Source organism: Salvelinus fontinalis, chromosome 42 (assembly GCF_029448725.1).
Source record: "Salvelinus fontinalis isolate EN_2023a chromosome 42, ASM2944872v1, whole genome shotgun sequence".
Lineage (NCBI taxonomy): Eukaryota > Metazoa > Chordata > Actinopteri > Salmoniformes > Salmonidae > Salvelinus > Salvelinus fontinalis.
In genome coordinates, this window is record NC_074706.1 from 16,355,051 (window position 1) to 16,369,927 (window position 14,877).

General features: G+C 41.4%; 3 protein-coding genes across 11 annotated transcripts in view; 1 reads left to right on the top strand and 2 right to left on the bottom strand.

The window, feature by feature from the left end:
* Window positions 1-2,332, top strand: part of LOC129841139 (pericentriolar material 1 protein-like) — a 40,223-nt gene extending 37,891 nt beyond the window's left edge. For all 8 annotated transcript variants that reach the window (XM_055909266.1, XM_055909271.1, XM_055909272.1 and 5 more), the window contains 5 exons: window positions 33-108; window positions 390-586; window positions 759-851; window positions 983-1,103; window positions 1,370-2,332. In XM_055909266.1, the coding sequence (XP_055765241.1) occupies window positions 33-108; window positions 390-586; window positions 759-851; window positions 983-1,103; window positions 1,370-1,395 (513 nt within the window). In that variant the 3' untranslated portion in view covers window positions 1,396-2,332. The remainder of the gene's footprint in view (window positions 1-32; window positions 109-389; window positions 587-758; window positions 852-982; window positions 1,104-1,369) is intronic.
* Window positions 2,333-3,100: 768 nt separating this feature from the next.
* LOC129841140 (acid ceramidase-like) lies at window positions 3,101-7,570 on the bottom strand. The gene is made up of 14 exons (XM_055909275.1): window positions 7,436-7,570; window positions 7,267-7,313; window positions 6,794-6,884; window positions 6,602-6,688; window positions 6,403-6,481; window positions 6,229-6,303; window positions 6,051-6,096; window positions 5,649-5,793; window positions 5,383-5,437; window positions 5,215-5,296; window positions 4,873-5,004; window positions 3,981-4,104; window positions 3,714-3,770; window positions 3,101-3,577 (listed from the first exon to the last, which is right to left on the bottom strand). Exons 1-14 carry the CDS (start codon window positions 7,511-7,513, stop codon window positions 3,488-3,490), a joined length of 1,188 nt encoding a protein of 395 aa, XP_055765250.1. The 5' UTR covers window positions 7,514-7,570; the 3' UTR covers window positions 3,101-3,487.
* A 1,915-nt stretch (window positions 7,571-9,485) lies between these two features.
* Window positions 9,486-14,877, bottom strand: part of LOC129841142 (protein FRG1-like) — a 55,725-nt gene continuing 50,333 nt past the window's right edge. For both annotated transcript variants that reach the window (XM_055909277.1, XM_055909276.1), the window contains exons 7-9: window positions 14,629-14,720; window positions 10,068-10,178; window positions 9,486-9,658 (exon numbers count right to left, since the gene is read on the bottom strand). In XM_055909277.1, the coding sequence (XP_055765252.1) occupies window positions 9,622-9,658; window positions 10,068-10,178; window positions 14,629-14,720 (240 nt within the window). In that variant the 3' untranslated portion in view covers window positions 9,486-9,621. The remainder of the gene's footprint in view (window positions 9,659-10,067; window positions 10,179-14,628; window positions 14,721-14,877) is intronic.

The window sequence follows — 14,877 nt, forward strand, 5'->3', positions numbered from 1 at the left end:
CTGTCTAGTTACCATCTTCTCCTGTATTTCAGGTAGCAGCAAATGAAGCTCCATCAAATGGAAACCGAGAGACGAAGTCTGATCAAGAAAGCTCTGGGAGTAACGATGGTAAGAACGCTCACTGTTGTTTTTCTGTCTCTTGGCTTTTAGTCAGCCAAAATAGTATGTTTTTGCATCTACTTTTTGCTGTGTACCTAGTCCACATTTTGGTAAATGGTTGTCAGATGTTTTCATTATAGTAATGTTTGGTCTGATGGATGCCTGTGTTTTCAGCCCCTCTGATTCTCAATTAACCCCCCCCCCTAATCCTGTCTCTCCCTCCCTCCTTTTTCCTTACCTTCTCCTCTCTATCCTAAACTTTTCTGCTTGCTTATCGCCCCCACCCCCAGTCAAGAGCAGTAAGTCCGAGTCCATCGAGGTGGTGGACTCCCCAGAGGGTGAGGGTGTGGAGCACGGGAGGCCGGAGGGGGAGAACCAGGGAGGTGCAGCCTCAGACACCACCAGCAACCAGGAGGGCTCCCACTCACAGGGCTCAAACAGCAGCAGTAGCCCTGACACCGAGTCACCTGTCATGCTCAACATAGATGTAACACCACTACATAGACCTATGATCCTTTTTAAACTACAAAAATCTTTAATAGTTGATTTTATTCAAGTCTGTAATTTTTATGTATGTATGTGTATACATGTGTATTCCAATGTCTTTATTACTTCTCCAAACCCTTTATAATGTATATGCTTTCATTTAATTCATGCAGGAGGTGGGATCAGGAAACATGAGCCAAAAGTCAGATGAGGAAGACTTTGTGAAAGTGGAGGACTTACCCATGCAGCTGAGTGTCATATGTGAGGTGGGACTAGCCAGAATGACTCCATTTCCCCTGTTATCAATACGTCCACTTCCTTTTTTCCCCTCTTCTTACAAACTGTCTGATCATTGGTCTTGTGAAATCGAATAACGTTCTCTGTGTGTGATGAACAGGAGGCGCTCCAGAAGAGGGTAGTTGAGGAACAGCAGAATAATAATCTGTCTGCTGAGATCCTCAATGGGAACACTGACACTAGTGGACTAGTGGGCAATGGACACACACTCAAAGAACCAGGTAGGTACATGCAGTATCTAGTGAAATGATTCACTGTTCTGGCACAGTTTTCATTTCAAAATTGTTTCATGAAACTGGTAGAGCGCAACTTCACAGAATGTCCAGGGAAATAAATGTATGTTGCAGAACCGATATTAGTCTGCCATGTAGACATGTAAATGTTGGCTATGTACTATTTATACTTTATACTATTGTATCCATCTGTGTTTGCGATATCTCTAGGAAGACAATAATTCGTCTACTTTTTTTTCTCATCTTTCTTACAGAAATGATAGGTGCACAAAGTGCATAAAAAGACTGTCTTGTACAAACATTGTCAAATGACCACTACAGAATAATCCTAAAGATGTTCAGACTCCTATTGGTACTTAATGATTGGATGGTAGCAAGGGGTGGCGAGACAATGTCATGACATGCCAGTGACTAAGCTTCGCTCGAAACCATTTGACCAACTACAACGGTTAAAAACAACTACAACTGTAATGTAATCAACACTGTTTTGTTTATTTCTACTCCTGAGGCTGTATCTATTAAGCACATCAGAGTAGGAGTGCTGAAGATCAGTTTGGTATTTTTGATCATCATACGTACTGATTGTATGGACAAGTTGGACCTGATCCTAGATCAGTACCCATGCTCTGAGACACTTGATACATACAGCCCCTGATTACTGAATGTGTTCTTTGATTTGGGGATTTAGGGTGGGGTCTCTCTCTCACTCTGCTGCTGTGTTACGTATACAATTTCGTTTGAATCCTCTAGTCTAGCAAACTTGTTGAAAATCGCCTTCTGTTTTTTTGCGGATATGGGATCAGTTTGGAATCGGTTTGTCATTTTGAATAATTTTATTTGTTCATCTTCTTGGCCTTGTCTTATTCTCTCTTGCTAGCGCCCATGCTATTCAAGCATCTGACCTTTTTGAACTCTTAACTACAACACTAATGAACTACAAGTACGACTTCAAACTAGATTCAGGCTGCTGGTGAGTCATTGCCTCACCTTTGGCTGTAAAGACTACATTGACACCTAACATCTTTTCCCTTATGTCATGGGGCTGTCGTCGCCTTTTACTGCACTCTTAATGTTACCTTTTACCTTCCAAATCTTAGTTTGACCTTTTTTGTAGGCATGTTGACATTTTCTTTTTGTTTTCTCGGGGCAGTTTCCCATGTCATTAAAGATAACTGCTGTATGTAGTTTTAAAGAATAAAATGATGGAACTTTTCAAAGCGGTTGCTTGTCTTTGGGTTTAACAAGTGTAGTTTACTGGAAGGCTAAGACCTAAAATCAGATTACTTGAATGCAAACTATGAACTGATTGATCAATGCTTTCATGAGCCCAGTTTATACCTGGTGCTGACATGTGTCCTGGGCACTTTCTCAATTGTGTAAAAATCTGTCCTCTACTCTGTGACCTGTAAATAGATTTGGTAAATGGAGGCGTTTCCTCACCAATCATTCCCTACCGTGGTAGAAAGGCTCTATCGTTTAATATAAATTACAGGCTAATACATGTTAATTTGGAACGAAGCGTGAATGGCTAAATGTTTTCTAAATATTAAGGTGCCATTTAACTCTTTACACTTGTGGGAATTGGCCTATTGAAATGTTTATCAAAAGCATATGCATGGAACCGTGTGTAAATTATTAGACCAAAGGGGAGTACACAAGTTCAACTGAATCCACATTTTACACATGATTTGCATTTGAGCTTTGTGTACATTTTGATAATAAATAAATAAAACTCCAGATACATCCAGTAACAAGACATGTCTGAATTGCCTTGTGAAAGCATAACATTGTAATTTTGCTGCGCATAGAAAGGAGTCATGACTGCAGCAGCCCCCAAAAATTCAAATGGGCTACATTTTTGCAGAAAAACCAAGGGTATGATGACATTACATCTTAACTGTACATCAGTGGTCATAAACATTTGGCACTGTATAGACATGAGTTTTAGTATTTGGAAATGTAAAGTGCACATTTGGACTCCCAGGTGTTGCTTGTATGACATCAGTGGTATTTATTATAATCCCCTGTCATGTTTCAAAATACATCGAGTCCTCTTAATTTACAGCATTTCTCACTCAGACAAAGTTGCCCAATTACTGGGAAGGCAACTTGTTGCGTAATGCTCAAGTTCAGAGAATGTGATCTCTGACATGTATAGCATGTTACTGTAGGGCTCACTGTTCCAATTTGGGTGCTTAACAGTGCCCAAATCTGCCATTTTCAACCCATGTATGAGTGTTAAGCAATATTTCGATTGGAGCCTTTAGTTACAGCGCAGACTTGAAATATGTATAACAGGTTTCTCCAGTTGTTTCTGAATCAGTTAAGCCCATCTCCCCACCACCTTTCTGTTAGAAACCCATCTGGAGGCTTCACCAGGGCATACAGGGGTTGGGGCAGTCACGGATGTAGGATTCCAGTTTGCCCTTGTTCACGTCCATCAACGTGGTGTATGTGGTCAACTGCAATGACAAGTCAATGTCACTCGGGTGGTCTTTTCAAAAATGCTAACAGGACTTGCGCATTAGACCAGATTTATTGAATCGATAGAAATGCCTTGAATGGTTCATAATGATAAAACAGTAAATAAGGGCTCACCTTGTTCAAGACTGGTTTTGTCGACAGCACGTCGTACACGGTCTTCAGTGAGATGTTCTGAGGAGAAAGGATAGGGGGAAAGAATCTTACCACTTTGTTAAGCACAAAGATACCTTGTCTGAATTTGTACAGGAAATTGAAACAAACATCCAGAAATATGAAATTAAGGAGCAGAGCCAAATTATAGTTGACTTTTTATTCAGCCATGGAATGGTTGGTGTCTGCCCAACTACATCTATATGGCTTATCTATGGTTGTAGTACTCACTGCCTGCATGGTCTGGTTCATACACTTCATGGCTGGAGTCCTGCGGTTGTCCAAGAACAGAGGCTCCTTCCAGTGATCGTAGTTGGTTTCCAGAACGTACCAGCGGCCCAGCTTCAGCTCAATCCTTCACAACAGGAGTACAGTGTTTAGGAATGTGATGCTTCCTGATTAAATCAGGAATATCTAGGCCTCCTGCGTTGCGCAGTGCTAGAAGTGTCACTACAGATCCGGGTTCGACGCCGGCCGCGACCAGGAAACCTATGAGGCGGCGCACAATTAGCCTAGCGTTGTCCAGATTTGGCCGGCTGGTATGTCCTTGTCCCATCGCGCTCTAGTGACTCTTTGTGGTGGACCGGGCATATGCACGCTGACTTTGGTCACCAGCTGTACGGTGTTTCCTCCGACACATTTGTGCGGCTGGCTTAAGTGAGCAGTGTGTCAAGAAGCAGTGCGGCTTGGCAGGGTCGTGTTTCGGAGGACGCATGGCTCTCGACCGTCGCCTCTCCCGAGTCCGTACGGGAGTTGCATTGATGGGACAAGACTAACTACCAATTGGACGTCACGAAATGGGTAAAAATAAAATCTACTTTACATGTATCCTTATGTAATAGAAATGTACCTATTGTCTAGACATTTCAGATTTCCCTGTTTTTGTAGTCTGGATCACATCCCTGAATGTTAAACAATATGATTTGTATGACCAGTGTGATGCAAGGTGATCTTGTTCCACCCCAGCACCTTTTCAAATCAGGCATGCTAGTGCTGAGCTGGAACAGAAGCCTGCACAGCTAGTATTTCTCCATGACACAAGTTAGAGACCCCTGCTGCACTAGTAGTGTGTTTTAGTATTTCAGTAGTTGAAATTGGATAGTAATAAGTTTTAGCCACTCACTCCCAGATGTCGAGGCTGAGGACTCTGGAGCGGGTGATGACACAGCCCTGGCCCGTCTGGTTCCCTCCCAGGATGAAGTAGGCCGGGGCCAGCAGCTTGGTCTGGGCCAGAAGTTTCTTTGCCTCCTCGTAGCTGGACACACAGGGTTAAATAAAGGGTGTGTTTTGACTCGAGACCAAAGAAATGTCTGTTTCATAATGCTGGTCTTGAATGTGCTCAGGTTTCCCTCCATAATACAGCCCTCATTAAAGCAAGAATGTGTATTATTGCGGTCAATAACAAAACATGTCAACTGTAGTTAAATGACATTGACATTTGATACTTCCATGAAAGTAGAGATACCTGGTAGCATTCTCTAAGACGGAGCGAGTGAGGAAGCTCATCCACATCCCATCTCTATTCCCCAGGATCCATTCCATGATCCCTGAGAGGACAGACACACTTAATATTCCCCCCTCTGCATTCATAACAGGTCTATAAATGTACTGATTTGAGAGTTGGGTAGCTCACCGATGTATCCTCCATCAAGGCTGAAGCGCTCATTCATGGTCAGAGTGAAAGCATGCTTAAAAGAAAATGAGAAATGTGAACATTTTAGTCAAATATTACACTTTCACATCTACATTAAAACAGATGTTTGTCATCATTGGCTAAAAAAGATGCCACTTCAGGGTCATGTTCAAAAGGGATTTATTTTTCCTTTTTGACAATGTTTTTCCCATTTGAAAATGTTGCTTTCTTCCATTTGTGCCTGCTGAATGCAGCCCGGAGCTCACCGGCTTAATGCCAGTCAACATGCCCACGTAGCCGGCGAAGTTAGTGGACTTGAAGACCGTCTTGTTGCCTCTCTGGAAGTCAATGTTGACCACCAGAGGCTTGAGTTTCTCTGTTATCAACCAGGACCTGTTCTTCATGTCCCAACTGGTAGAGAAAGAAACAATAAGGGGGTTTATTTTCAGTAAAGAATTAAAGATGTAGCAACTGGAAAAAAGTTTACCGAAAACCAGCACACAAATTGTTACCCAAATTACAAATGCACACTTGATATAAATCAGTGACTGACTAGTGATTTGGGTTTGTAATAGCTACAGTGTCCTATTTAACACAATGGAGCACAAAACAATGCATGGTAGGACCCTTGACGCTTTGTCACTAAACCGTAGCAGTAACATTCTTACCCCATGAATAGTCCAAAGTCCATATTCCGCCCATGGATAAGGTTACCTATGACAATGCAAGGAGAGAAACCAAAATGCTGTGTGTGCATGAAAATGTCAAGCATCACGTCCTACCATGATGACATGTACATAACTAAAGTATTGATTCAAATGTCATAACATAACATGAGCTACTTACCATTTGAGTCCTCTGCCACTAGAGAAGTGCACACTGTAAAGATCTCATAGAAGATGTTGTAGAGGATAACCTCGCCTGGAGTGTAACAAGTGTAATAGAATCAGAATAGAGGGAGGTGAGAAACTAAATGATAGTGACGTTGGGAATAAGCAATTGTGGGTTACTGTATATTACCAAGGGGAACACCCGAGGCAGTCGCGATTCCTTTTATTTCCTCATTGAATGGGTAGGGTAGGGTATTCACTAGCAAAGGCTGCAGAACACACAAGACCATTAGTAATGGATTAGAAAGTTACATTATCAAATTAAAAAATAATTGAAATTATTTTATGAGGTGTAATAGTTTTCCAGTGAAATGATCAAACGCTCTCACCAAGTCCTTGTCGACCAAATCTATCAGTTTCCCACTAGGAACAAATGCGTTGGCCAAATCCCTGATAGCCTGGATCATGTTGACCAACTGAAGAAAACCAGACAAATAGTGAATAAGAAAACAGTATGAGTATTGATCCTACAGTAAATACATTTACATAATTGATACAAACAAGACATGTAATACTCTCACCTCAGCTTTTTTGTCGGTGATGATTAGCTTCCATCTTTCGCTGGGGGGCAAATCCAGGTCTATTGTGTACCAGGTGACAGACCCTTTGAATCTGATCAAAATCGTGACATGAGAAATGTTAGATTGATGCATAATGACATTGAGGTCACTTTACTATACTATCCCCTGCAAGTGGTATTACACAATATTGTCACGTGAGATTTATTTTAAGGCTACAGTAGTCAAAGTTACCCCAGTCCAATTACAATGGACAGAGGCAGGTAGCTAATGACTAAATACACCTGGTTATACACAATACAAACACTTGTTAACCTGGCATAAGTGTGCCGTCTCATGTATGAGCCATGATCTGGGACCGGCCGGGTATTACAAAACTTATGCCAGTTGTTTAGCTGTTATGGACATTTGACAGCACCTTGGACAACTACCTAACTTAGCTAGCATACTGTGACTAACTAATGGCAAATACTTACGTTGGACCTTTGGGAGGGTACATGCCCGTCTGGCATTCTTCGGTATACTGTTAAGAGGGCAAAATAAACCAAAGCTTTGTTCAGGTGAAAACGCACTCTAGCTAGCACTCAGACTAATATTTGGTAGACAGTTTACGATTACAGAATATTCATTATTTGGATCACTTACCGGCGGCACAAACTGTGCCGATACTGCAGATAAGGACACCAAAATAAGACAACACAACCTATCCATCTTGTGTCCCATTGTTTGTGTGTAAAGCTTCAAAATACGGAAGTGTATTCTTTCCTCGTGATTTGAGAGGGAGCGTACCATTACACTATGGGCGGGCGGCTACAACATATTTTATACTTGCATTTTTCTCTGATTCAGATACATTAGTAGTTTTGTTTATGTCACGTATTACATATACACATGTAAGTGTATAAATAGGATTCTACTTATGTGGAATGATATGTCCTCCCACCCCTGATACTGGTACATTCCTGATTGTTATACTGAAGTGAAGCACACACATGACATGACTGGCAATTTAAATATCAATAGAATGGGATTGTTGTAGTTAAAATTGGGCACAGGTTACTCATAAAACAACTGAAAGCAAATTTAAGGAGCTGTGACAAATGACTATCTTTTTTATTCGCTTGTCAGTGCTGTTTAAAATAGTTTGAAAAAGATGAGGAAAAGCTGCGGAGCCATGTCATATTCATACCTTGAAGCTGTAGGGGAGCGTGGGGTAAATTGAGCCAAACACAAAATTCATAATTTGACAAAATATGTAGAAAGAGGTCATCATTTCATGGGGTCTGTGAAGCAAGTTAGTTAAAAAAATGTAACAAGTCAAATTAATGTGTTAGATGTTTCATGATGCTTTTATCGAAACCAAAGTAAATCATTGGTCTATACATCAGTTGGTGTCTATAAGCTTCAATATGAGGACATAAAATTAGCATTACAGTGCATCCTTGTAGCTGTGTGGGCTAATATCGTCAAAATGTTTGCCTTGGGATAAGTTGAGCCAATGGCAAACTGAGAAAATTAGTTTATTTTGTTCCCAGGTGAAATGGCTGGGATATGAGGCAACAGGGCCTGGCCTATGTTAAAAGTACAAAGTGTTTGTAAGGTGTTAAGCCTGTGTTAAAAGATACTTAAAATTATTAAGACAAAGCAATTGTGTTGAATTGTGTTTGGGAACTACAGATAGACATGGTTTTAAAAAGGTTGTGGTGATATTTCATTCAGTAGACATTTGCAAGCAGCTTAAAGGATCCAGCCCTTTTTTTAAATGTTCACCTAAAATGACATACCCAAATCTAACTGCCTGTAGCTCAGGACCTGAAGAAAGAATATGCATTTTCTTGATACCGTTTGTGGAAATGTGAAATTAATGTAAGAGAATATAACACATTTGACCTGCTAAAGGGTAATACAAAGAAAATAGCATTCATTTTTTTTGTACCATCATCTCTGAAAGAGAAAGGCCAAAATCTATTATTCCAGCCCAGGCACAATTTAGATTTTGGCAACTAGATGGCAGCAGTGTATGTGCAAAGTTTTAGACTGATCCAATATAACCATTGCATATCTGTTCAAAATGTTGTATCAAGACTGCCCAAAATGTGCCTAATTGGTTTATTAATACATTTAAATTCATAACTGTGCAGTCTCCTCACAATAGCATGGTATTATTTCACTGTAATAGCTACTGTAAATTGGACGCGGGGGGATACCGATTCCATAGAGGTTAACTTACCTTGTCCTGCGACTCAGTTTACCACATGCCACGTAAGTTTTGCCAAGAGACAACTTTTTTTGGACAAGCTGTTTTCAAAACTGTAAATGGTCACATGAATTTGGATTATTTCCAGGGATACACAACATCCTGAAATGTGTATATATATTTGCTAGAAAGAATACTATATTTCCCTTGGAGTGATGCTGTAAGCACAGACTGGCTCAACTTACCCCCCTCTTCCCTACAGTATTCCCTAATAAACAAACATCAATGGACTGTCCCAAACATCTGACAGGTCTGCTGATCTGGGCAAAACAAAGATAGTGGTGGTAGGCATGTTGGCAATGATTTACAGGAAATACAATCCAGCTCACCATAACCACTACTGCAGTTTATTATCTGAGAGATGACGCATTGGGAAACCCAGTGAAACCAGCTGAGCAGCCAGCTTAGGGATTGAAATTACACAATCCCACAATTGACTTTCTCTTACTCAAATAACATTTATTCATGATAACAGATTAATCAATGCAAGTCAAACAAATAAAAAATGAAAGCCTTTTTGATTTTAACATAAGGAATTCAAAGACGAGTGGACAATCCATAAACTCTTGTATCTTCACTTGCAGTATCGGTCTGCTTTCATCTTGGCTCTCCTGTGGACAAAAACAAAAGTCACAAGTGTTTATTTTTAGTCCTTACATCACCACTATCCACCAGACAATGTAAATAGCTATCATGTGACAAGTCAGCTTGTCGCAACATGTTGAATTGAAACAGGTTTGCGCAAATAGGTTTAGAGTGTGTTGGCAGTTTGACCAGTTATGTGATTGACTCCTGCTATTAAAATGGCCATCAGTAGGAGTCATGTCAACATTTGGACCAGTTCCAGAGTGATTTCTTGGAAAGGAAATTTGGATGTGTTGATCATTAAAACCAGTTTGTGTGTTTTGTTTGGGGCAGCTACCGCCACTGAAAGAAAAATGTTATTCATGTATTGATGTCAATGGGAGACTGAATGAAAATGAGTTTAGGATTTGCCTCTTTATGAAGATGTTCTCCCACCTGTCTAACAGCTCTTCGTGGAACTTCCCGTCTTTTCGGGCCATCTTCAGTGTGGTGCTGTCCTCCTCGTTCACCCTCAGCCGCCTGTCCTGGAAACTCTGGAACTTCTTTCTGTAATATCAGAAATCTGTGTTCAGTGAGACTTATTACACACACAAATATCATACAAAGCCTCATGATAAGACACGGGAGGACCAATCACACCACTATCAAACACAAAGAATAGCGTCACTGAACAAAAATCAAATACAATTTTATTGGTCGTGTACAGATATTTTACAGATGTTATCGCAAGTGTAGTGAAATGCTTATGTTCCTTGCTCCAACAGTACAGTAATACAAAACAAAAAAACACTCAAATCCCCCAAATAAAATAATTAAGAAATATTAGAACGAGCAATGTCAGAGAATATATACAACATTGCACTCTCTGGGGCATAAACCCGACTACCATGACACATGTGTAACGTTATATAGCGACTTACGAGTGTAAGTACCGTGCTATTTCCATTGAAGTAAACAGTCCTGAAAGTAGATACATACAGAGTGCAACGGGGCCGCAAACAAACGCATAGATTTTTATAAGGCGCGCTAACGACATTTAGGCCCTCTAGCCGTGGTTACAGTCTGTCAGTGGTTTATGATTCACGGGCAGTGCTCGGTTCATGCAACACGCTCGGGGATGCTAAGCACTACATCACAATGACGGTCTCAAGAGCAGCCATTATCGTCACGTCAACATGATGAGTCCATTTCCACCGTGTTTTCCAAAAAAAAAAACGATGGAGAGAGGGGGAAGATAAAAAACGGACCACGAAGTTGAAAGGGGAAGAGGAGAAACGGAACACAATGACAGCCTTGTTCAGGCTTAGCCCTCAGAACTTAATAGGCCGCCGCAGGCCTGAAAAGCGGCAGCGGCGTTCCGTTCTCATTTCCATCCCCGCAGCTTTGGCCCATCAATCAGCCTTTTAAGGGAGTGAATGAAGTGGCGCCCCTATGCTCCCCCCCACCTTCTCCTCGCGCACCCGGGCCTGTGATTTAGTTGTCAAAATCTTGCCGGAGCGGAAGGTTGTCAGGTGAAAACTGGAGGGAAATCACTGTCTGTCTACGGAAGGTCACAGTGTTCAACCCCTCCACCTTCCTGGCTGTATTTTCTACATAAAATGCTTCACCCACCACTAAAAGAACTAGTAGGTGAAGTTTAAAGGAAAATTCCACCACAAAATGTTTTGCATGTCAAAAATACATAAACTCAGTACCCTGTCTTTCAAAGATAATTTGTAATCCAAATAACATCACAGATCTTCATTGTAAAGGGTTTAAAACTTCTTATGGGTGCAGTCCCGGTAACGGGACCGATATGACAACAGCCAGTCCAAGTGCAGGGCGCCAAATTCAAAACAACAGAAAACTCATAATTAAAATTCCTCAGACATTCATGTGTCTTATATAATTTTAAAGGTAATCTTGTTGTTAATCCCACCAGAGTGTCCGATTTCAAATAGGCTTTTCAGCGAAAGCACTACAAACGATTATGTTAGGTCACCACAAAACCACAATCACAGCCATTTTTTCCAGCTAAAGATAGCTTCACAAAAACCAGAATAGAGATAAAATGAATCACTAACATTCGATTATTTTCATCAGATGACACTCATAGGACTTCATGTTACACAATACATGCATGCTTTGTTTGATTAAATTCATATTTATATAAAAAAATCTGAGTTTACATTGAGGCGACTAGATTCACTAAATGCAAAAACATCAAGTGACTTTGCATAGCCCATTGTTTCAACAGAAATACTCATCATAAATATAGATGATAATACAAGTAATACACATTGAATTATAGATATACCTCTCCTTAATGCAACTGCTATGTCAGATTTCAAAAAAACCTCACGGAAAAATAAATGCACGCTATAATCTGAGACGGCGCTCAAAAATAGCATACCACAGCTGCAAAGATGGCGTCACCATAAACACAAAAATACATGATAAATATTCCATTACCTTTGATGATCTACATCAGAAAGCACACCAGGAATCCCAGGTCCACAATAAATGTTTGTTTTGTTCGACAAAATACGTTATTTATGTCCAATTGTTAGCGCGTTTGGTAAACATGTCCAAACGCTAATTCTGGTCAGCTTTATATCGGACAAAAACTTAAAAATTTGATATTACCGGTCGAAGAAACATTTCAAACTAAGTCAATCATTAGGATGTTTTTAACATATAGCTTCAATAAAGTTCCAACCGGAGTATTCTTTGTTCTCTTCGTGAGCAATGGAACATCAGTGGCTTCCATGAAGAAAAAGCATGATCAGGAAATGGCTGCTTGATTGACACCTGACTGATTCTGCTCTCATTCTCTCCCACAACATCATAGAAGTCTCATTGAAATTTCTATTGATGGTTGACATCTAGTGGAACCCCTAGGCAGTGCAACATCATTAATAGCTCAATTGGATTTCTTTAGGGACTCTGGTGAATACACACAGGCTCAGATTTCTCACTTCCTGTTTTGATTTCAACTCAGGCTTTTGCCTGCCAATATGAGTTCTGTTAATCTCACAGACATAATTCAAACAGTTTTAGAAACTTTAGAGTGTTTTCTATCCAATACTAATAATAATATGCAAATATTAGGAACTATGACTGAGGAGCAGGCCGTTTGATATGGACACCTTTCATCCAAGCTACTCAATACTGCCCCTTCAGCCATAAGAAGTTAAACACCGTTTCCCATGCTTGTTCAATGAACCATAAACAATTAATGAACATGCACCTGTGGAACGGTCGTTAAGACACTAACAGCTTACAGACGGTAGGCAATTAAGGTCACAGAAATGAAAACTTAGGACACTAAAGAGGCCTTTCTACTGACTCTGAAGAACATCAAAAGAAAGATGCCCAGCGTCCCTGGTCATCTGCGTGAACGTGCCTTAGGCATGCTGCAAGGAGGCATGAAGACTGCAGATGTGGCCAGGGCAATAAATTACAATGTACGTACTGTGAGACGCCTAAGACAGGGAGACAGGACGGACAGCTGATTGTCCTCGCAGTGGCAGACCATGTGTAACAACACCTGCACAGGATCGGTACATCCAAACATCACACCTGCGGGACAGGTACCGGATGGCAACAACAACTGCCCGAGTTACACCAGGAATGCACAATCCCTCGATCAGTGCTCAGACTGTCCGCAATAGGCGGAGAGAGGCTGGACTGGGAGCTTGTAGGCCTGTTGTAAGGCAGGTCCTCACCAGACATCACTGGCAACAACGTTGTCTATGGGCACAAACCCACAATCACTGGACCAGACAGGACTGACAAAAAGTGCTCTTCACTGACGAGTCGCGGTTTCACCGGGGGTGATGGTCAGATTCGCGTTTATCGTTGAAGGAATGAGCGTTACACCGAGGCCTGTACTCTGGAGCGGGATCGATTTGGAGGTGGAGGGTCCGTCATGGTCTGGTGCGGTGTGTCACAGCATCATCGGACTGAGCTTGTTGTCATTGCAGGAAATCTCAACGCTGTGCATTACAGGGAATACATCCTCCTCCCTCATGTGGTACCCTTCCTGCAGGCTCATCCTGACATGACTCTCCAGCATGACAATGCCACCAGACATACTGCCTGTTCTGTGCGTGATTTCCTGCAAGACAGGAATGCCAACGTTCTGCCATGGCCAGCGAAGAGCCCGGATCTCAATCCCATTGAGCACGTCTGGGACCTGTTGGATCGGAGGGTGAGGGCTAGGGCCACTCCCACCCAGAAATGTCCGGGACCTTGCAGGGTCCTTGGTGGAAGATTGGGGTAACATCTCACAGCAAGAACTGGCAAATCTGGTGCAGTCCATGAGGAAGAGATATACTGCAGTACTAAATGCAGCTGGTGGCCACACCAGATACTGACTGTTACTTTTGACCCCCCCCTTTGTTCAGGAACACATTATTCAATTTCTGTTAGTCACATGTCTGTGGAACATGTTCCGTTTATCTCTCAGTTGTTTAATCTTATGTTCATAGAAATATTTACACATGTTAAGTTTGCCGAAAATAAAGTTTATATGCAGCCAGAATTATGCAGTTTTCATCATATGAGGCAAAATGAATCACACCAGCTGTATTTCTGATTTTGAAAGTTGACATATCTTTTGGGACTATATTAACAATACACGACTGAAACAAATACAAAAAGACAGTTTTTTGCGTGTAGTTTTCCTTTAACTGTGATGCATGCATTACTGAACTGGTATATGGTATAATTTCAGTACTGCACTGTAATTTAGGTTAACAGTTCAGTGTTGATCCTTGTTGGGCATATCTTACAAAAAGGTCTGTCTTCAAGTTTTTCATAAATGCATAAAACATTGTTTGTCATGATATAGGGCAGGGCATTGCATTTCCTATACCTTTACCGTGAATTAAGTTCATTTGGACAAGACCAGCCGTACGACTGGGGTCACAACCTCTCTAGACTAGAGGGCATGGAATGACCACCGCTGCAAATGTTGCTGCCACTGTGACATAGGTAGACAGATGGTACATACACGTAGTTGAGCTCGCAGTTCTTCACGTTGCCCCTGTCCTCGTCGGCAATGTCGTCGTTCCGCTTGACCTCCCTCTCCGCGCACGACCGGATCTGCTCATCATCATTTAGAGAGGCAGAAGGAGAGAGAGGGGGAAAACACAAAACAGTTGCATGTTGAATAGCAATATCCTGGCGGGGGGCCAGAGACATTTTGTTTTTTCATTCCGTCACCAACTTCAGACTCCCCCATGGTGATGTAATTTCTATA

Excerpts from the sequence above, each read along its gene's own strand:
- LOC129841140 (XM_055909275.1), bottom strand. The coding sequence starts at position 7,513 with ATGGGACACAAGATGGATAGGTTGTGTTGTCTTATTTTGGTGTCCTTA. Across the intron at positions 6,689-6,793 it reads TCACCGACAAAAAAGCTGAG|TTGGTCAACATGATCCAGGC; the intron begins GTGAGAGTATTA and ends GGTTTTCTTCAG. Across the intron at positions 5,005-5,214 it reads GTCTTAGAGAATGCTACCAG|CTACGAGGAGGCAAAGAAAC; the intron begins GTATCTCTACTT and ends CTGTGTGTCCAG.